Source organism: Lepeophtheirus salmonis, chromosome 5 (genome assembly GCF_016086655.4).
Source record: "Lepeophtheirus salmonis chromosome 5, UVic_Lsal_1.4, whole genome shotgun sequence".
In the NCBI taxonomy this organism is placed as follows: Eukaryota; Metazoa; Arthropoda; class Copepoda; order Siphonostomatoida; family Caligidae; genus Lepeophtheirus; species Lepeophtheirus salmonis.
This window is the reverse complement of record NC_052135.2, coordinates 45,872,160-45,896,237: the sequence shown is the minus strand read 5'-3', so window position 1 is coordinate 45,896,237 and position 24,078 is coordinate 45,872,160. Positions and strand designations below refer to the sequence as shown.

The window sequence follows — 24,078 nt, the reverse complement described above, 5'->3', positions numbered from 1 at the left end:
ACGTTGCTCCCCTTTAGATTCATCAATTCATATCCTTCCTCTCGGAGCCCGACTTCTCTCTTCTCTTTCTCTCGCTCCGGCCCTCAATCGTGTACGCAATTTTTTCTTTTCATGTTGTAACGTCTCTTCGTGTTTTCTTGAGTCTCAACTCCCAGTGTTTGTTAGTTCCTCTCTGAGTGTTGTGTGACGAGTAGAGTCAGTGTATGTGGTAGTGTTTAAAAATGAAATGTACCCACTGAGTGATATAATATTATAAATTTTGAGCATTTGCAATTTTATACAAGTCTTTAGTTCATCAATCATGGAGTCTATTATCATAGAGAATAATTTAGATAAGGAGTGTAGTGCACTCGGAGGCTTATTTCAGCAAATCATCACGGAAATGAAGGTAAGAAGGACTTGCTTGCTCGTGTGGGTATATGATACAATGTCATCAAGAGCAGTTTCTTCATTAAATAAATCCTTGAATGTAGCCCGTCAACACAGATTCAAGGAAGGATGAGTTCTAAACAAAAATGTTTCATTTTTTGTTCGTTTTCTTCAAGAATCTAATTATGACCTACTATTCTTATTAATAAATTTTCTGATTAGTCCATTTAGATGGGTCGCAAATTGCGTTAAAATGTTGTAACTAAACAATATTTGGACCAATTTAAAGCTCTAAACCAGTGGTTAGCAAGCATTCTTGAACCTCAGCTATCGAGATAGGATATATCAAGTGTAGATGATCTTTCATTAATGACTAAGACTGTTTTTAATTCGAGTTTCCATTCATTTAAGATGTTATAAGATACCTGGCTACTCTCAAAGAGACTCTCTTCATTATTATCCACGACATCATCCATAATATCCCCATTAATGTTTTTTTTTCTTGACACTATAGCCTTTTACTTGTGAGATTTTAGAAGGATTATTATGTCCCTCTACCTTTCTGTTATTATAAGTACACACAACATCCTTTAATAGCAGATCCCTCAGAGGGTTAAATGAAGTAGGGTTGTTGAAACATTCAATGACCAGTTCTTTTAAATCTGGTGTCAGTGGTACTATGCAACTTAAATTTTGAGTTCAAGAAGCAAATCCACCTCTTTGGTGATTTCTTAAAATGGTCGAGGGATTTCTTCTTAGCAAACGAAAAAGGATAATACCCTTTGTGAAATCTCCGACGGGCGATTGGCCACCATGAACTCCCTTTAGTGTTATGTGGATGATGTCAATAATAGATTAAGCCTCAGCTATCTTGGGTATCCCAACCTATCTTAGAAATGTGAAAGATCCAAAATTAATCAATCTCTTGTACGTTAGAAGGTGAATGAAGTTATAGTTTAATATTCATATTTTTGTTTATTATTGTTTTTTTCGTTGGGCATTAATATTTGCTGATACATCTAATTTGCACTGTTAAAAAAATTAGCTCAAGTGATTCTTCAATATGTATTCGAACAGCTTTTCATTGAATGAATTACATAAAGGTAACTTAGATTATGAAACAAGTAAATACTAGATGAACACTACTGTGCTATTTTACTTTGGGTAGGCCTTAAGTATTTTTTTCATATTTTCCGACAGTCATCTAATTTCACAATTTCATTTTTTTTCAATCAGACCACAATCCTAAATAATCAAATATCCCCAGTGGCATCCCATTTTTTCGACTAAGATACTCCATGTTGGGTGTCACACTCCCTTTAGCAACGGCAACCACATTAATCAAAAATTATTATAAAATGGAAATTGAATAATAGATATAAAACTTTTCTTCGTTCAGAATAATAATGTATCAATTCAATGACAAGTTTGTTTAAAAAAAAAAAAAAGAAGGTTTTTTCAATTATTCCACATGTGACATGATGTATCAACTTAATTGCTGCTTATTCCATTTGACTCTACTACTATGCAGTATTAATCATCTCTGATCCCAATCAATTGCGATTGATTTATGTAATAATAGATCACTTATCATCTTGCGTATTTACTAACATATACGTGTATTTAACATGATTATTTTATGTTATGTATGCATATAGCTTATCTACATTCTAAGGTAAACATATGAAATAAATTATTCAATGAAAACACAACTTTAAACATGGATCTACTCTGATATTTGTTATGTCATTCTCGAGAGACTATTGCTTACTCTTTCTAATACACTATAAGCAATAACGTCATAACACATCCTCAATGTTTGAGCAACAATCTCATCTCTTGTTGGAGTTACGAAATACCTTCAACAAAAACAATGCAATTCATTCATTCAATCTCAATACAAGGGAATGGGTTAACCTTTTTTTTTTTTGTTACCAATAGGAAAAAAACAAAACAACTATTGATAGCTGAAGTGATTTTTAAATCAGTAATGAAGAAAAGGAGTAATTCGCTGATTTATTAAGAGTACAAATCAATATTATAAAGCAAGTTGATTGTATCTTCCAACCTTTTTTTTTATAAACATTGGATCCTAAATTGTTCAAATTTATCGATGATGATGCCACTGACTCATTTATATGATGGCGTTGTTTAGATAAAAAATTTCAATTGGAAAACTTTTGCATGTAGTTCGGACGCCTTCTTCAGATTTAGGACGGAACGTCACAAATTTGGGACCGCTACACCTCAAACAAACATCCTTTATTAAAAGTTATATTATTTAAACGATATTTCTATAAAATTATATTAATAATATTGAGGATGTAATCAGTACTGGGGGCTCGGATGGATGACTTGTACTCGAGTCTAACTTATTATGTCAGTACCTGTACTGTATACTGTAAAATACCCAAAATTATTTAGCTCTTCTGCTGAATTATGGAGTTTTCACAACATAATATGAGCTACGAATTAAAAATGACCAATACAACCAATTAACGTTCAGAACACTGATTAGGCAAAAGAAGTAGAAAAACTGACACAGGACAATAAAATACAAATTAAATTTTTATGTTGGTGAGATAATGCTGTGATATACATATCTTCTCTCTCTAATTAATTGCCAGTTGATTCGTTTGTTTTATTATAGATAAATATCCCTATTTCAGTAGCATTTGTATAATAAAAGGCGTTTGAAGTTGATATCGTAGCAAATTTGATTGACTTTTTGTTTAACTCTGAAAATATAGTTATATTGACGAGTAATTTTTTGGTATTAAAGCCTACTTGAATTTTATCTATCATAGGGATTTAATTTGAATTGTCACAAAACCTCCTTTTCCATTTTATTTCTTCATTATTGGAGAGAAATTTTTGGGTTACATAAATGGTGGTTCAATAATGTTATCACAAGTTCTGGTTCAGTATATCAATTTTATTATAGTAACGTTTCAAATGTGTCAGTACCTCGGTCACAACATAATACCAGTATACGGAATATCATTACTAGAAACTAGGTTTGGCGCTTTTTTATGTTTCTTATACGAATAAACAAATGCGAGATACAATAAAGGTTATGACGTGACTATTGATGCCACAAATACTTTCAATTACATCTGAAATAATCCGCATGTTTAATATGTTCGCATCCACATAATTCAATTTCAAGATTTTGATATCTGAATCCTTACTCACATCCTTAAACCTTCATCATGTCATTACATCACCAAAACACACATTTACATAGAATATATTTTGGTGTCAGCCGTCGATTTTACTGTTTCCTCCCTCTTATTAGTGTTCTACCTCAACGACGTTGATTGATTGAATTTGAATTAGCTCTCGTTAAGCTATGAATCATTTCCAACGTAGTTTGAAAGAATTGACTAACTAATGCTAACTGATTTTTAGCCCTTTTTTCTGTTTCTTTTTAATGGATACAACAGAGGTAGCGACGTCTAGTGTTCACTTCAATATTCGACTAGTACCCAACATCTATGGGTTTGATTATTCGTGGCTGCAACCTTTCCCAAGGAACAATAATAATAAAAAAAACGAATAATATAACTTGACTTATTGTAAATTTCCTAAAATCCAATTTGATTTTAAAGTCAGTCTATTAATTATATTTCATTTCATTTTAAGGGAAACACTTTCTCCAGCAGGAGAAATATTTTTGTTTGAATACTTTAAAGTATAGAGTATTATTATTTTTATTATGATTTTCCCTCCCCACTTCTCTCGTTCTATTTTTAACCCATCAACAGTCCCCCCACCTTCCCCCTATCTGAGTTGCTTGTTTACATTTGAATAATATGTGTCTGTAGGATATACAACATTCATACAACCATTTACTAATGGTTGAAGATGAAGTTTCTTCAGGAAAACTTTTGTAGGTGAATAAATCCTTAATAGTGTTGCAATGTTGTTAGTTTATGATCTATGTAGATTTTTTTTTTTTTTGCTTTTGGAATGGGGGAAAAAATCTTATAAATTGAAATTGATAAATGGTTAAATTTGTAGGAAATTTCCATTATCCTTAAATTAAGGTCGTTATCGCACTTTTGCTACTTAAACATAAGTTGCTTGATGCGGTAAGTCCTACAGTTTTAAAACAAAATAGCGAAACGCGCCTGTTAGCTTGAATAGATTCATGGTCGTTCCGATATACTTTTCCCCACATAGGATGTCGCTTTCTATGGTTGACGTCACTTTATAATGTTTTCTCATTTTCCCTATTGCCTTAAACAATTATTTCTTCCCATCAAGGATTTTACTTTGTTAATCTAGTTATAAGGTTGAATTCATGGCAATGTATTAAGTTATGGCTAAGGATGTGATTTTAGGAGAGCACGAGAAGAAGGCAGGAGTAAGACTTATGTTATTACTTAATTAAAATCCTTGATAACATCAGCTGCCTTTTTATGTGATTTTGGGTATAGCAAATGAATAACTGCTTTCAACGCAAGAACCTTCAACATTTAAAGTAGCATTAGTGAAAAGAAAATATAATGATTGTATTTAAATACTAATTATTAATTTTATTATGTATTTTTTAAAATAATTTACATCAGATAAGCAAGATTTCTTTTATCGGAGGGAGATGTTAACACCTATTAAATACTCCGCCATTCGAATAATTCATTGATAGAAATCGACAATAATTCGTGGAAGAATTCTAATGTAATCCAGGCTGAATTTTTTTGCTTGCTTTTGTGTTGACGGTCCACATAGGAATATATTCGAATAAATCAAATCAGTCGATGTTCAAAACCTTAAAAATACAGGGATATTTATTTTTACATTTTTTGAGTTGCTTATAGATTTGTCCTTCATATCCCATTCTAAAACCAGCACTTTCTGTAGTGTATAAAATATTCAATATCCATAAAGCTCTAATATAATCTGAGCGATCTACTAATTCCCTATACGTCATCTTCGATATATGTATGTACTTTTCAAATAGGATTAATATACCAATAGAGAAAGGATTATATGAATTGTACTTCCTATTGAAAATGAGGAAATATTCTCCTTTTCCATCATTTACATAATATCCTTCAAAACCTGGGAAAGGAGGTAGTTCCTTTGAGGGCTTCATAACCTGAGATGAAGTCTAGGAGTCTACAAAGTTGAGTGGCCCTCTGATGAGCTAACAAATTGTATTTTTACCATTACTTGGTAGAACTTAGAAATCTTCTCAGCTCTGCGGCCTATTATTAGGCTATGGCGGTCCTGATCAAGGGCCAAAATAAGTTTTTATTTTCCTCTAATTGTTCACATAAAATTGTTCCGATTAAGTATAAGTAAACCTTAAAGTCAGGGATAAGAATATTGACGAAATTTAGATGAGCTTTAAGTTAAAAAAAGTATATGTTCGTAAGCACAAAATATAATTGATCTTTTTAATTATTCCTACGAATGGGAAAAATGTAGAGGAAAATAATATTTTTAAATATTAGATAAGGAAAATGCGATGGTACTACTATCGTTCTTTTTTTTTCATTTTTGAATAAATGATTGGGGTGTTAACATCTCCCTCTAAATCATGGGTTCCGGCCCATTTTTGGATTATTAAAAAAAAACAACCTAACAGTCTATTTTCCCTGCACTGATACAATTTTAAATATTGAAAGTTCTTTTTTCTTTAGTAGTAATAAATTTTCTCCCTCCTAAGTCATACTCGTTTGACAAATAGCTGATTTTAACAACGGTCTTAATTCAGGAATACCACAAGTTTCGCTCCTTCCTTCTTCTTTCTCAAAATAAGCGTTCAGATAGTGACGGTGAGATAAAATATTGCGTAGAAATGGTTGATATTATATTAAAATATGTGGAGTATCAACATGAAAATAATTTTGATAAAAAAAAAGAGAAGGGGAAATCCCAATTTAGGTTTTACTTCATATCTACTGTCCCAAATTTCATATTCATATTTAGGTTAGGTTAGGCATTGCATCCAAATTTAATTGATAAGAATTTTAGCTGTAGTTTTGAAAATTTATTTGATTTAAGAGTCTTATATCGGCTGCAATAGAATCTGTAAATTTCTGCTCTTGATTGTAACGGTCAATTTCGGCTATTTCAAGTGTATTTTTCTGCGCTTCTAAAGGATTTATAATAATAATTATAGTTTGATGATGGAAGTTGACAATAATTTGTCCCATAATAATACAAGTATAATCCACAAATAATTTTGAGAAAAGTCATTATTGCTTGCTTTTGTCCTGACTAAACCACAGGTAGAGATTTTTCAATTACATCACAGATTGTACATAAAGATAAAAATTATGCTGAAGGCATAGTTGTTGATTAACTTAGTTATGAAACAAAAATGGACACAATTCTCAACGAAATATTGAGAAATCATCATCTAATGACTTTATAAATGAATTCTTGTTATAAAATTGGGTTGTTTAAGCCTTTTCCAAGAGAGTAGTTTTCTATAATAATGACGTCACTTAAAAGTTTCTTTATTATATGAAGATGAGTGTCATTTCCCTCCATATTTTCTGTTATAAATAAGAATAACTTTACCAAAAATTTATTTAAAAATATACCAATTTAACTTTTGAATACAATTCGTAAATAAATTAGGCTTATGGTGGACACAGACAATAGACGAATCTTTTGGTGACATTATAATATGCAATTTTTCTTAACTTAATTATTTAATTTATTAAATAATGTTGTACACTCATTAATGACTTGACTCAAGCAGTCACAGTACAAGTATAAGGCCCTGAGTTTCCTGATTTAAATTATGTTTCAATTATAAAATTATATTGGCAAATACAAAATTTAACACAAAATTAGTGTATGCCATTCTCGAATAATCTCTAGCATCCTCAATGATTTCTATAATATTTGTTAAATAATGAGAGATTTAGAGACCAAAATGTTGTCTCAAGTAACTCAATTGAATTCAGTGTCTACAATGTAAGTAGGAGTTACAAAATACATATAAGTAAACAAAATAGTAATTTAAGGGATTAAATAAACATTACCCTGAATTGGCAGTAGTTAACAAAATATAATGCGTAGGATATTTTTTAGCATGGTTAATAAAAACTAATCTTTGTTTTTATTTATCACAGAATAAATACTTCCAGTGTTTATTGGACACGATGAAGTTTTGTGATGGTCCCGGTTACTCGCATTCAATTTCACCACACAATATAATATTGTTTCCACTATGTATAGTATTATTTTTGTGGTTAAGTAATTAAAACCGAACCGACACACAGAGGGGTAAAATCAATAAAGCGTATCTAAAAATGAACTCTTTATAAGGACTTCTGCAGATCGTTAGTATGGGGACAAAACACAATAGGATTGTAAATGATAATCATGACTGAAAACAATCGGGAATGTGAAAAATCCAATCTTAATGCAAAGTATATATAATAAGAAAGATATTTTGAGGTTTTGACAGAATAGAGGTGGCCCAAGTAGCTATTCTTGTTCATCAAATAGTCCCTCTTGTCAGAATTATTATTAGGTCCCAATGCGAGTAAATACATACCTACGTCATTCCATACATTCTTCATCATTGTTAGTAATCACATCTCGCCATACCAAGAGGCCGAACATTGTATTGATTCAATATGTACGTTCATACTGTATTTACGCTATTACATACTCCAAACGTGATTATTTGGGAAGTATCTATCATGTATTCCAAGATTCGATGTATTTTTAATATTGCAAGACTCATTTAATTAATTCTCGTAACTCAATATACTTATTAAATTATAAATTCGACTTCGTAAAAACACACTAATTTATTATTTTATTTTTAAATTAATATTAACTATCTTTAATATCCCACATACATATATTTTTTGAAACTTCAGGATATCACGAAAAAGTATTTCAGCCCAATTAATTCACAAGTTTTCGGATTTCGATAATTTTTCTAGTCAACACAATCCTAATTTATACCATTTTTTGAATAATCACTAGCAATGGAATCCTCTATATTTAAATAGTGTCTTCCCACAAACTTCAAATAAATATTTTCCATGTGCGTCATTCATCAAAATGAGGAAGATAATGATAATAATTATTCCGAAAAGATTTTTTTTCTATTTCACTTCTTTAATCTTCTTTGATCCCATTATGCCTTTCAATTAATTTATTTAATATTATAGTGTTACTTTTTCTCAGATGCATGAGTCACCCAATTACCGTGTAGACATGTATTTACGCCGATAAAGTAAAATATGATCGATTGATTGATTATTATATTGAGAATAGGCCACCGCATTTAATTCTTCTGAATTTAAGAAACCATTTTTTATTCGAGATGTGTTAATAATTTTTTACTAAATCCAATTCTTTAAAAAATACATTTTTTCCTTATTATATATTCTTGAGAATGGGGTTTCACTCCCAAAAGATGAGTTTAAAAAAACTTCATCTCTGTTTTGCAATAAAGAGAAGAGGAAATCTTTACATTGGCGCTGGAACCTTAGGGTCCATTGTACCATCACATTTTTAGAATAAGTGTTTCATTTGTAATGAAAGGTTGTGTGACCATGACGTCACAATTATAATTTTTTGCCCTAGTTTTTTTTTTGAGCTAGTTTGACTTAGACTAGTATTATTGGTATACCGACACATTTCAAATGGTACTATACTTAACTGATTTTGGAGCTGATACTCGTAGTTCTACTACGACATAAAAAAAATTACCTGTCGGTGACATAACCCCTTAAATTTCTAACTCCTTCCTCACCACAATAAAGATATCCTTTATAATAAAAGCAAGAATATAAATTATTTTCAATAACCTCCACCTTAAGAAAAAATCCTATGGATAATTTTTCGAAGAATATAAATGTCATCCACACTCAATTTTGATAAAAATAATTCTAGTTTGCTTTTATGTTGACGGGCAATATATATTACAACACAAATATTAAAAAAATGACTCTATTATTACCAAAATATGGTTCCTTTAAAAAAATTACATTTAACTCTCAAAATTAGTTTTTAGTCAATATCTATAAGAAAAGTTACAAAAAATATTGATTTTTGCCACAATAACCAATGTTAATTTTATGACTGTAGCTTTTTGATGTTAACAAGAATTAGTTTCCTGCAACTTCTACTAAAAATTGGAACTGCTGTGATAAGTATATTATATCAAAAAGAAAAAAAAAATATTTCACTGATTTAAATAAAATGACAGAACAACATTATGTAGTATCAATTTTTTATAAAACTTTTTTATTTTCATAGCTATGGCAAATATATAAATAACTGAGTTATAATTTTAGAGCAAAAATGAAAGAACCAATCACTTTGAAAATGAACTGTAATGAAAAATAAATTCAATCAAAATAAAAAAAGTATATCATTGTATTTGAAATTTTTTGAGCCGCCTTGTCAATATTTTAGATTAATAAATGTATTGGTTATTTTTAGAAGTAAAAATATAAATCGAGTTTTCTTCTTTGTTTATTTATTTACCTAGGTCAATTGTATCTTGACTTTCTACAAATGTAATTGTTTTAAAAGAAAATTTGATTAAAATCCTATATATTTTATTTATTGCAAACATTTTATGATGGTTTTAATATTATTTTTCAGGATGATTTTTAATATATATTTGCGAATCCTATATCATAAACTGATAAGTCTTTGTCTCACATATTCTATATATCTTTAAACAAAAGTTAACACTTTTTGAGACTTAATGATAATAGTTAAGGAAGGGTGGGCCCCATAGATGATTAAAGTTCGGAAAACTTCGAATTCTCTCATAATTATTTGATTTTGTATGCAGTAACTTTATACCCTTTTCTACAAAAATGACTGTTTAAAAAATAGGAAAAAGATTACTTTCTCAAAAAACCCGCCATCAAATTAAACATTGAAACAGTCTAGGAAAAATAATCCAAAAAGCTTGATCTTTTTCCTCAAAAAAGGCCATTCAACAAAAATAAAATGGACCATAATCTTTCGATTAATAATAAGAAAGTTTCTTTATTTTTGCTTTGAAAAGGCACATATCTGATTGAAATGTCCATGTGAAAAAATGAATTGTAAGTGTGAAAATTAAAAAAAATATATATATTAACCTCCCTCTAAATAAAAATCATATTTTAAAGATATGTGGCTCACAATCTATATTAAGATAGCAAATTTTGTCGGTGGACGCCTTATTTTGGAGTGAGAACTTAAAACTGCGTGATCTAAAAAATAACAATTTTTCAACAAGAATTTGTACCTAATGCTCAGCGTGTCATAAAAAAGATCAATTTAGGATTATATTCGGTTTTATTAAAACAATATGTCTGTCTTTTTGCATGTTTGTGGACTCCTAATAACTCCGAACAATACTAGGAACTCTCGTTAGTACAAAATAGATATGGTATCAACTTGAGGAAAATCCTTAATGATTTGGCATGGATTTAGAGTACTTATTTAGGATGATTGTAAGTGCAAAAACGGTTTGAACATCTATGAATGCTTTAAATTATATGCTGATTCATGAATTTAAAAACGTTTTTTTCACCTCGTTTGACACAAAAATAATTATCTTTATTCTATTTTTGTATTTATTATTCTGTTGAAAAGTGAAGTATTTTACAAATTGATCACTCCGCCCTAAAATTAATGTGTCAAGTTATGCCCATGTCATCTATGTATGGTTTCATTTTTTTTTTTGTTTGTAATTATACAAAAAAAAAAAAAAAAAAAAACTAATTCTAAGTGTCGTAAACAGAAACATGTACAAAGTAAATATTATAATGTCCCATTTTTGAGTTGATATTTCCAACATTCTGCACAGAGACTCTCTTTCTGTTGGGACACTAAAAAAACTGAATGGCGAAGTTTGATGCTAATTAAGCTATTTTATGCGTGATACCGGGTACGACGCTGAAATCTAAACACTAAGGTATTGGCAAATTGAAAGGTTCTGGCAACTTTTTCATAGATTGGCATAAATAAGGTTGAACATGTTGAACAATTCATAACACTGTGCAGAAATTTTATTTTTTATCTTTTTTTAAGTGATCAAGAAAATTGCGATTGAACATAACACTCATTGGAAGGGCCAGAAACTGTCATTAAATAATTTTTTTTTGATGCTATATGTAGCTAAGCAATTGCTATATTTTGTCTGGACATGTTCTATGTTTACATGCTGTCCTGAACGTCAGCAGAACTTTTTTATAAATTCATAAAATGCTTAGTTTTTTATGGATTAAGTCGATTTTGAGAATGTTGAAAGATTAAATGTTCTTGCAAGTGAGAAAGGTTGATCACCTTAATACGAGTTTATTACAACTGGAATTTTATGTAATAATAGTATCAATAATCAATGTAAAAACAAAAAAAAAAAAACCAAGATCATAAACAAGAATAAAAATTTAGTCTTAAATTTTACTCATTTGAAAATATTTACATCCCCCTTTTAAAACAGACACTAGTTCGATAACATCAGTGGTGTTGCTAGCCCTTTTTTGAGAGACCATTTTTATTATAGTTTGTTTTTGGTGTTATCACTCTTGGACTCCAAAATAGTGGAACAAATCACTCTGAAATTTAGCAAGTAGACATATAAAATAACCAACCATATTCTTATGATACTTTTTTGGATCTCTGAGGTAATTAAGAGCTTGTTTTTAACCGATATAACACCTCATTTTCTCTGTCTCTTTCAATATCTATCTCTTTCTCTCCTTATCTTTCTACGTCCCTCTTTTTGGCTCTTTTATCTACCTTCAATTTTTGTTTCTATTCAGCTCTGCAACTCGGGTACCCTCTCCTAGTATATATATATATATATACTAGACTAATTTATATAAGTAATACTAGACCAGTGTTAATAATCTTGGGTCTAAATCTCCCCTCCCCCCTCTCCCATGATTAAAGCTAGCAACGCTCCTAGGCCACTTTTTTTCTTTTTTGGAAATCAAGATATGGTCAGTCCACCTATGTGATAATTTTAAATTCTAAAATATTGGCGCCCCTTTTATACGGCTCCTGCACTAATATGTACTCACAGGTTAGTGTTTTCAGTTTTAAGCCATTTATTTTTTATTTTTAGATATTGCCAATATCGGAGAGTGTGACTCCGTCTGTTTATTTTTCGTGATAAAAGGACATTAATACGTAAAGGATTTGTCGTGAACCCTAATAAAATGATCCTATAAGTACATACATTATATATATATATATATTGCATTTTGTGCTTTGATAACCACAGCACATATATTTCAAATGCGGTTGAATTCTTCTATCAACGACAATATGGTTAAAATATATTCTATATATTCGAATAATCAATTTAACTTAGATGTATGTGAATGTATTTGGGCTAACTTGCAAAACCTTGCCTGAAATATGTCCTCAATAGTTTATGATACAGTAGTAATGGAGATCTTTCTGGCCTCACGTCATTATCTTTATTGAGGCGCTAGTTAGTTTTGCCTTAAACTATTTTTCCTTTAAGTCATTTAGCTTCAAGAATATATCGCTTTAACATAAAAATAAATGAGATTTTTAGGCCTTTTTTGTTATTTTTGGTTCAAATTGATGTTTTTTTTTGAAATTTTTTATCAAAATATGTAATGTGTATTAATATAAAACGCATTAAATGGTTGTTTCCGGTTGGAATAATGATGGAATCATGCCCCAAAATTTAAATGCATACACCAATAAAATCTTATTATCTCATGAATTTGAACAAGAGACAAATTAGACAATAAAATTAGTATAACATGAAAAACAAAAATAAATAAACACGCAACGATTCGAATTTGAAGAATTGCTAATCACTTCTATGTTAGTAATTATCATTAGACATGATGGATTATTCATACTAGAAAATATTCATGGATTAACGAACAAACATGATATGGGGTAAGAGTATAATTCCTTGATTATTCCAACAGCAAACAAAAATTCCATACATTTATTTATATTGTATATTTTGACTTAAAAATATCCAAAGCGAACATCACTTTCAACGAAAAATGAAAAATAACCACAGATAAACTTTATTTATTTATATATAGAGGCCAAATATCCTTGAGTCAAATTGGGTTTGAGGAAAAATGTCTTGAGTCAAAATTACTGGCACCCTGATAGTATATAGCAACCTTTCTTTCAAAAATAAACTGGAATATAGGAATAACATCCGTTAGTAAACAGTTGATCCTTCCACGTTATCAATTTTTCTTCAAATTTAACTTGCCATGCGAATACTTTTTTAATCCACTATTACCAAGTAAATAAAAAAAGGAAAAACAAGGCCACAAACTAGTTTTCAGTAGTTCGCTAATCATTTTTAACTACAGAGTTATTGTTTAATAATAGTTTGGAATTGTTCGCAGCACATTAACTAGAGGTCATTTGAAATCAACCAATCAATGTTCAGAATACGGATAAGAGGACCATAAGTAAAAAAAAATCTAAAACTAACAACAAGATACATATGGGATATTCCATGTGAAGTCTACACACTCACGACATCATCATCACCGATTTATATAATTTTTGGTCTGGTTGTTTATCCCAACAAAAAACACTTTGTCTAAAATTTCAACTTCCCTCAAATTTTGGCCCTTTTTGAAGAATCCTTGAACTTCAGTGAGTTAAAACTTCGCTAACAGTTAACCAATTTCAAAAATATTTACTTGCAAGGTACTTAGAGGAGCAAGTGCTTTAATTTAAATATTTCTAAATAGTAGTATTTGTGCAAAAAAATACAATTAAGACATTATTGCGAAATATTAAACATGGCGCCCCAGTCAAGCCGCAAGTTCTATTTTACCATTTTTTTCGTAGAGCTTTAACCTTTTTTATACTCAATGATTATACGAAAAATTAGTATGGGATCCAAAAGGAATAACTAGTGATGGGTTTCGTTCTGGAAATCCTAGACCGGTCTGAGACTATTACATTTTTTTTTGGAATGAACTAATTCGGTCCAACAAAAAAACTCTGTCTACACCGATCTCATAGAGAAATTCGGTCTAGATTTTTCCGGATTCTTAATTCTTTTATATATATAATAATCTTTATTGGATTTAATAATGACCTAATGGTGACTATTACTCGTACTTATAAACATAGATACAAATATTAGAATTCTGTACATACCAATATCCAATAAATATAATAGGTTACAATGTTATATAACAATCTGTCTTCTTAATGCTTATTACTTAATTGACTTATTGTGTATTACACAACTCATTTGCTTTTATAATCGAAATGAATAAATTTATATTATATATATACAGTATTTATTCTAGAGAATATCTTGTACTTTTGAGATTAAAAAAAAATCAATGACGGTTGATCCAGAATAAAAAAGAAATTTGGTCTCTCATAATATGAGACCGAAAAAAATCTGTCCACGGTCCGAGACGGTGGCCCAGACCGAAATATCAGTCTACAAAAAATAACTTAAGACCAAACCGAAAAAATCACTCAGCTTTTTATTTGGAAAAGGTTGTCATAATAGTAAATTCTTTTTTTTTTTGAAAAAATATGTTATTCCATATTGTATTTTTTTTTAAAGATTACTAAATAAAGCATTTCATTATTTTATAATTATACGACGGGATAATAAGTTTAGCTTAATTTCTTTATCAGGCGTATAATTATGCCATTGCTAAGTTTTGATCTTATTACTCTCAGATATAAAGTCACAGTACTAGATATACAACACGGAGGATTCAAATCTCTTGAATGACTAAATAGTGCAGCCGGTTTCGTACTCTTTCGACAAGAAATAAGGTTCATGAGGAGACAAAAACCATTGTTCTCATCTTTCTGTAACGATTCCAGATTTCTCCAACTGTACTGAATATATTAATATATTAAGGCGAAATTTCCTTGAGGCAAAGTGGCTTTAAGGCAAAATGTCCTGAGAAAAAATTGTTTAAGCTTACCTAGCACCGATGAAAATTCTATAAGTTCTTGGTTGTATTACATAAATAATATTTGACTTTTGGGATTATTTGTTCACAAATGATAAAATTCAAGTGCCCACAGTTCGATTATCCGTAAATCTTCCATATTAATAATTCAAAGTTTGTATGTATGCATTAATTTATTCCGTAAAGTCATTTTTCATTCAAGCAGTGGACATCTGAAATAGACCGTTACCGACGAAAACATTAAAAAGTTCCGAAAAGTAATTTTGATTGCTCGTAAAGTAGCTGATACTCTACAAATATCAAAGGAAGGGGTTGGACATATCGTCCATGAATATTTGGACATAAAAAAGCTGTGTACTGAGTCAATGTTTGCGAGCTCACTATCGATTAAAAACGACAACGTGATCATGATTTAGAACCATTCTTATTGAAATTCAACCGTAAGTAATATAATTTTAGACAATATGTGACACATGGCTTCTTTACTACACTCCTAAGTCATCCAAGTGGATTGCACGCGATCTACTAATTTCAAAGCGTGCAATGAAGCAACAGTTGGCTGGCAAGATTATGTCATCAGTATTTTGGGATGTGTATGGTATAATAATAATCATCATCATAAGCATAGAATATCAATAGAGGTTATTACATATCACTGTTGGAGCGTTTGAAGGATGAAATCACGAAAAAACAGGCCCATTTAATTCAGTCTTAATTCAGTAGTACATCATATTTTGCTCCTGCTATCCCCACAAATAATTAGAGTTAGCGTTTTTGTTAGGAAAAACTAAGTTTAGAAATTAAAAAGGAAAAAAATTGTTGCGTGTGCTCTTTTTTCTTTTGTGATCATTATTTAAAAGATAGACGTACTGTAAACTTCACCCTCCGAAGTAAGCATTATCGAATATCTTTGGTGTAAATTGTTTTAAAATGCATAAGTAAATAAATATATGTAATATGAATTTAAATAAAATTATAATAATTTCCCTGCGCTCTTTTTTACGTACAAAGATGTTTACTCTACATCTAATATGAAGTACTTACCCACAAAATTATTTAGGGAAGTTTGTATTTTTCTAATTTTTCTTCGAGATTGCTTTATTGCTGATGCACTGCATCTTCTTTTCCGAATATTAAACAAGCAAAATACTCTTGATGACCCCTATTTGATAGGAATTATTTGTACTGCCATATGCTTCGCATTACTTTGTTGTATAAATCTTATTTTCTCCTTCCTCTTCATCTTAACTTTTCTTAACGAAGAAAGATAATCTTTTCATATTTCATCATAATTAGAGCTGCTGTGTTGTTTTCCCTCTGTCCTCTTGTGTGTAATAAAAACTTGGAAGATACTTTTTTATTCTCACAAAAGCGTTCTCATTAAATGTTGTATGTACAAAGGATGATGATAAATGACTATCTGGGAAAGAAATTATCTCTTTAATTTTTTGGATAATAATTAATTTTGGAGTATATTTATGTCAAAAATAACAAGTGTTTTAAATGTAATTACTTTGATATTGTTATAATGTCCTAGCATTAAAGGATTGAAGCACAATCTATCATGGTCCTTTGACAGTAATTAATGGAAGAATATTTTATAAACCACATTGTAGGGATGCTATTTATGCGGATGTAAAAGTTGTTCCATCAAACTTCAATTTTGACGTGATGTGATCTTTATTATATCTTTCAATCTTTCCTAAAAAACTAGGAAATAAGCCCAAAAAAATTATTATTCTATTGTTACTTGGGTCTTGAGTGTCAGTCTGGCTATCCTAGACCGATATGAGATTATTAGAACTATTGTTGTACCGAACATATTTGGTTCTCTAAATAGGCTTGGCCTCTATCGGTTACATACAACATTTTGTTCTTGATGACTCACAGAGAAAGAATCTGTCTAGATGGTCCTGACGAAATTTTTTGGTTTTAAATAGGTCTCTTAAAAAATTGTCTGGATCGATCTCATTTAAATTTGAAGAGAGTAATTTTATAAATGAATTGTAAAGGACGTCATTTGTGTTCCAAAACTGTGATCATTGCATGAGTAGAATGAAGTTTATAGTGTTGTGTGCCTTACAGGATTTGTAAGGACATCATTCCATAAACGATCGATTGTAAAAAATCGATCGACTATTTCAAAACGAAAAAAAATATGTCTACGGTATAAGACTGCCGTATCAACCGAAATAATCCTACTCCGTCGAGTTAAATCACTTGAGACCGAACTGAAAAAGATTAGGTTCCGTACCTGATCTCAACACTACTGATTACAATGGCATAAGGTTGCAGGAGTGATTTGCAATGAGCCCTGAGCATTGGGAGTCCCAAACCATAATCGGTTGTCGTGGGACTTTGCAGAAAAATACCCAGAACCTGTGCTGAAGTATCAAAATAAAGAGATCGATTTCTATTCCAAATATATATATTTCTTTAAATTAATTAAAATGACGAATCTTTTCTAATGAAATTTTCATTACTATTCTTGGAGATTTCTGGTTAATTTTGCGTATGGATCTCATATTTTCAGTTAATACACCAAATCAAATCATTCTTTCCAAATGCTGGATCAATCAATCATTTGATGTTAAAGAGTTGTTTGCAGCTTTAAAATAAATAAATAATAATATTAACAAATCAATATTCAGAACACTTAAAAAGGGCTAGAGCACTGGTTCTTAATCTTTTTTTCAGAAGTTATTCCTTCCATCGTTTTATCATGGAATTTTAGATACATGAAAGTTCTTTTGTCTAAGATAATTGTTCAAGTTTTAATTTGTTTTCTAGTGGGTATTAAATTCATTAGTTACCTCCCTTCTTGGGTCTTATATATAATTTGGTCGAAAATGTTTCTTTACATTATGCAGATTGGGCTTCAAGTTATACAGTTTTATTATTGTTTATTTTTTATATTACCTTTAAAGTGTTTGTAAAAAGCTCGAAAAGGGACTACGAATAACTTTTTTTTGTCATCATATAGACACTAACTTATCCAAGTACTTATAATAAGCATATTATCAACTCATTACTATCAAAGAGTGTTTTAGCCTTAAATAAGAACCGTTGATAGTAATGAGTTGATGATATGAAAAAAGGTGTATCTCTCCTATCTTTTACCAAGAGTTGTTGATATTTTTGGATATCAAAGAATACGTCTAAAAACTTATAAAAATTTAAGTTACACATCTCAATTTTTTTGGTTTTTTAGACGTATTCTTTGATATCCAAAAATATCAACAACTCTTGGTGAAAGATAGGACAGATCCACATTATTCATTTTTAATCCAGCAAGAATGGTCTCAACATTCAAAAATATTGATTTCTAAGAAATGGATAATGATTTTAAATTCAAACTATCATAAAATTATGACCACATATTAACCTATGTGGATGTTGTAGGGCACATTCAAATTACTAGATTACTTTATATTTAGTAATTTTTTTTTCATCACCACTTGTTCAGTTACTTAAATGAATATATGTCAGTGATGAATATATCTGTTGGTATGGCCAAAAAACAAAATTTAACGTGGACACCTTGACAAGTTAAAGAATGTTTGGGGGAAGAGCAGCTTAGACGTCATTAAATTAGCATCTAGCATCTATGACATATAGGAAATAGACCCCATTCCATACCGGATACAAAATTGAAACTTACAAACTTGTATGAAATTGATTTTGAAAGGTTATGTGTGGACATTAAAACTGTCTGTAATTGTTTAGGTAGCCATGTATCTTAAGCACCTGCTGCTTTTTGCATTCTTTAAATAGGACGAGAAATGTCCTCGCAGCGAGATTCAAGGCTTTGTGCATCAACTCTTCTTCGTGCGGGGCTCACTCCAAAAGAGGTGGACAGGCTGACAGGAATGGCTCGTAGACCATCTACAATGTTAAGAAGAGTCTATACCGCACTGAGACTAAAGAGAGGGGAAACCCTATTATTAATGCCCTTATCTGGTTTCCGGAGGTTTACAGACTCACGGAATCCATTTACATCGACGTTTTCAAGGTCAGTACCATCCTTTACGCGAACTTTGAAGCCATGAATTCCTCCGTCGACGAAAAGTGGGCTGCTCTAGGGCCTATCTTCATTCGCAATACTTGTAACTCTTATTGCAAGAGGCTTGTCGCCATTTATGAGGACAATGGCGGCCGAATAGAATAAATCAATTTGACATAAACTAAGTATCAGAAAAATCGTAATAAATCTTAATATTAAATTTATAATTAAAGAATGGCAGGCTATTTTATTATTTCTTTCAAAGTGCTTAAGTTTCATGTTTCCTCCTGGTATGTTGCAATGATGTAGGCAGGAATTATTCTGATGTCGATCCTCAATTACACTTCAAGTACAACAAGGACTTATACTTATAACTCCGCCACAAATATTCACTGTTACTCCTCGTCTTTCACGCACTTGTGATTACTTTATAATTATTGTTCTCTCTTCAAGTAGGAAATAACAATGATAACAGCTTTGAAAAATATGAAACTTCTTTTCACCTCTTCCTTTATCATATTTTTTAATCTATGAATATATTATATTCCCTCGAGTCTATCATGTTTATTGATTGTCAAAAACACAATTAATTGAAAAGGAGATTCTTTTTCTCATATAATATTTTATTTCTTATTGAGAAGAGGAGTAGAGGATAATTGAAAAATAGGGATGAATAAGCAGTAATTAGAATAATTAAGTAATTTTTTTTCTCTCTAATATTTCATATTAAACAATGATAAGCTGTTTGCACATTGCAGCCATAGAGGTATAATAACTTTTGTATGATAAAGTAACTTCATTTCTTATGATCGTATATGAAAAGCAACATCTTGTGGAGAGAAAAGTTTTCATGTAGCAAAGGAAATATTTTTAATCGAATGGACATATTACGTCACTTTGTTTGATAGCTTTGCCACGTGGATTTGCTTTTTTGACTCATATGCATTTACAGTACATATATGTTAAGATTGTAAACAACAATAAATACTGGTATCTATAAATGAATTAACTCTCGGATACAGGGAGCACTGTTTTTGTTAGTGAGAGTTCTAGAGACTAAAGTACTAATACGTCATCACATATTTTTTTTTCTCAAACTCTTATTAGTATCCTTTCATTCTGGAATAGAGGACATATACGTGTTATAATTATTGAGTAGCTACGTGTGATTATACATATAAATAATTATGATATCTAATTGTAACTATAGAACTTAGAAACCCTTGTTATACTTTTGATATTGATTTTTGAGCCGTAATTCTTTCTGACTCTATGGCTCTATTTTAAAAATATTGTAAAGGTAATTTCTGAATGACGTGCGTCTTATTTCCCTCAGTTTTTGTTTTGTTTTGTTGTTCCTTCTCCAATTCCTTACTGTGTAGATTGTAGTAGAAATAGGGAAAGAAAATCGTGGGATTTCTAGACATTCACTATTGATTTTTCTTTCAGTCTCTTTTACTTTGTATGTAGTATTACTATGTACCTATCGATTTGTTGTCTTATTACTCCTTCCCCTCCCACCCACCCCTTCATAGATCACCATACAGGGGTTAAATGTGCGAGAATGACGGCAGCTAGTACGATCCTATTATTACTATACAAATCCATAGTCTGAAGATATGGGCATAATTAAATTATATACGTCAAATGTATATATGTGCATTTAGATTTTAAACTTTTTTCTAAATATAAAAGTTGTCAATATGTAAGAAAATAACCTATGCAAAATTGCATTGTTCTATGATGTCTTCTGGTCGTTTATCTCTGTCAAAGTTTGAAAGAAACAAAAGTTTATTGTGAAAAAAAGAGATATGTATGTGTATAACATTATTCATTATTAATAAAGCAAAGTTTGTCTGTATGTTTTGCCGGAATAAAGAACAGTCATTTTACATCCAAGAATTAACAATATAGTCATAGTAATCAAATCTCAGAGGTATTTTGCATGTAGCGTCGAGGCACCGGCAGGTTTCGCTCTAGACACTAACGTACGGCATGGCTAATAACTGATAAGTCATTTGAACGAGGTGTTTTTTTTTCAGTGAGTGTCATCATAGCGGTATTTATACGATGGAGGATTTATTTCAGCGAGTTTTTTATTTTTCAGCGAGGTTAATTGCGACGATATTTACATATAATGAACATTACAAGATGAATGATGTCATTAATATTTATGATAAAAAATTTCAATTATATTAACAAGTTCAAAGTCTATAACTATAGAATGTTTAAATAATATGTATCTTTAAAATTTACTTTCAAGACACAAACACTTGCATCTAAGTTATGTACTCACTTTCAGGAAAATGGTTAAAAAGAAAGAAAGAAACATTCAAGGTTATTCAAACTTGATTTTTTCCCTCTCATTTAAGCATATGTTAAGTTTTGTTTTGTTTTCTCCCTAAAATATGTTGGTATAGGAAATATATTTTATATAAAGTGAGGAATCACAATTCACAGCCTGCATATAACCTTTTTATGATTGTTATTCAATATATATAAATGGGACGTATTTGAAAAATATGACAATTTAATATTCCACTACACTGAACATTCACTAAATGTAATTTTAATCTGCAGTTGATTAGTCTATTATTGACATGTAATAGGACACCTAACTTTTACTTGCAACATGATTTATACCCCTTCAGACATTCACCTCCTACGAATAATGATTAAATATTCCATTAGTTATTTATATTTTCAAAAACTAATAAATATTTTAAGGATAACATTGTTCTAATATTGTTAAAATTGCACAAATTCTCCGACTAGTGTTATTTGGTATACCTGTACTTTAGTGGTTCTGGGATACTGAAGCATTTTAAAAAGGGACGATACTAAATTGATTTTGGGACTCGTATTTGTGGTGCCATTACGTCATGAAAAAATGTACATCCACAAATTTTCAAACTCAAAAATGATATTTTATAATAAAAAAAAGGCAAAAATATAAATTGTCTTTTCATGCGAATCGCCTGATTTATAATAAAATTGTAATTTAGAGATATATATTTTGGATAGACTGTAAAAGTTCAAGTACTTTTATTTGTAAATCCTATTATGACATACAATTTAACAACATGGCAATAATTCACCGTTTTTCTTAATTGATAAAAGAAAAAAATATATATATGAAGGAACACGCCACGAAGAATTACTAAGTTAAACTGAGTGTATTTCAATAAAGTTCTCATATAACATATAAAAGGGACCTGTCTTCTCATAAAAGTCCTATATATATAATTTGATTATTTACGATTATTTCAACATGGGAGACCTCCACAATGATCACATCACCTAAAAGTAGTATATTTTTTTGTTTTTTAGTACTTTTCATGTTTAACTCACAGCATCTCTTACTTTCATATGATTGCTATGTAGTTGTTTGGACGTTTACCTTATTGTGTCACGCAACTTTTTTTTCGGGAAAATAAACAGAAGAAAGGCTCAAATTAATTTGTTAGTTACCCAATTCTTCTCAACTAGGGGATAACATTCGATAATTTTTGCAAATTGTTCACTGCTTAAAATAAGCTAATTTCTAATTCAACCACTCAACATTCAGAACACTAATTTGGAAAAAAAAGGAGAAAAATCGACAACTGGCAGCAAGTGAGGTAACGTCGTGCTCCATCCATTGTCGTGTGCTCTAATGCTTTAAAACAAATTGGCGTAAAAATCCTGTTAACTTGAGTAGATTCTATATCTTATTTGTATCTTTTTTAACGCTAGATGTCGCTTTTTATGACATCATAGATGGCGCCACTATATCATGTTACCTAAAAACGGATGCAACTTTTTCCTGTCTTCGCAGAATTCACCTCGTTAATTCTGTTAAAAGGGTTAACTTACTGTATGTTGCATAGTTTGTTTTACTTTTAATATTATTACTGTAAACTTCGTAAAAAGTTTTCTCAACATGTTTGGACAAATATGGATCACCTGGTTCTCATTTCGTCACTTGGTTTATAGCTTTGGTGTTCTGGTCTTTCTTTGGGAGTAAATATAAAAACGAACTTTTTATATTCCATCCAAAAAACTTGATTAAGTTATAAATATATGTACATACATATTGTGCTCCTCGGTTAAATTTCCATTACTCTGATCATTAACACAGTAAGTGGGCTCCTCCATAAAGGGACCCCCTAAACCCTTTTCCTCCATGGATCTCCCAAATAAGTGTATCTCAAATGAGGCATACACAAATAGGAGCGTGCGTATTTGGTATTTCATATGTATATTATTATCTTTGTTCATTTAAAATCCTCCCATTTGGTACATATTTCTTGAAATTGAAAAGATGTGCATATTTGGGTACTTTCGGATGTTACAGCACTCTCTGACCCCAATTGCCTTTAAATGTTGATAATAATGGCATCATCTTTATTCGACAGATAATTGAACTTGGCTGGTCTTCTTTGCCATCAAAATTTACTCCGTATTTTATTTGTCAACCTGTGAACAGTTATCTACTATTAAATGACTCAGTGCTATCTTCAAAACACCAACAATTTATGTGTATTTTATTATCAGTGGTCGAGTTTATATTTTTCTCGCCCCCTGATTAGTGTTCTGGATGTTAATTGTTTGCATGAGATTTAGCTGTTGTTATGCAATGACCCATTCCCTACTAATATTTTGGGAGTAGTATCACGGTTGGGAAAAATTGGCTAACTCCCATATACTTTTGGAGTTGGAAAGATTGAGATATACAATATTGATTACGTCTTAAAATACATTTTTGGTTGTTCGAATCCCGTACTTACAATATAAGAATTATAACATACACTTTTATCC

The 24,078-nt window shown here is 30.4% G+C and overlaps 1 protein-coding gene across 1 annotated transcript in view; it reads left to right on the top strand.

Annotated features, from left to right (window-relative positions):
* Positions 1-24,078, top strand: part of LOC121117722 (uncharacterized) — a 106,413-nt gene continuing 82,335 nt past the window's right edge. Inside the window, exon 1 of the mRNA XM_040712203.2 lies at positions 1-388. Within this exon, the coding sequence (XP_040568137.1) occupies positions 302-388 (87 nt within the window). The 5' untranslated portion in view covers positions 1-301. The remainder of the gene's footprint in view (positions 389-24,078) is intronic.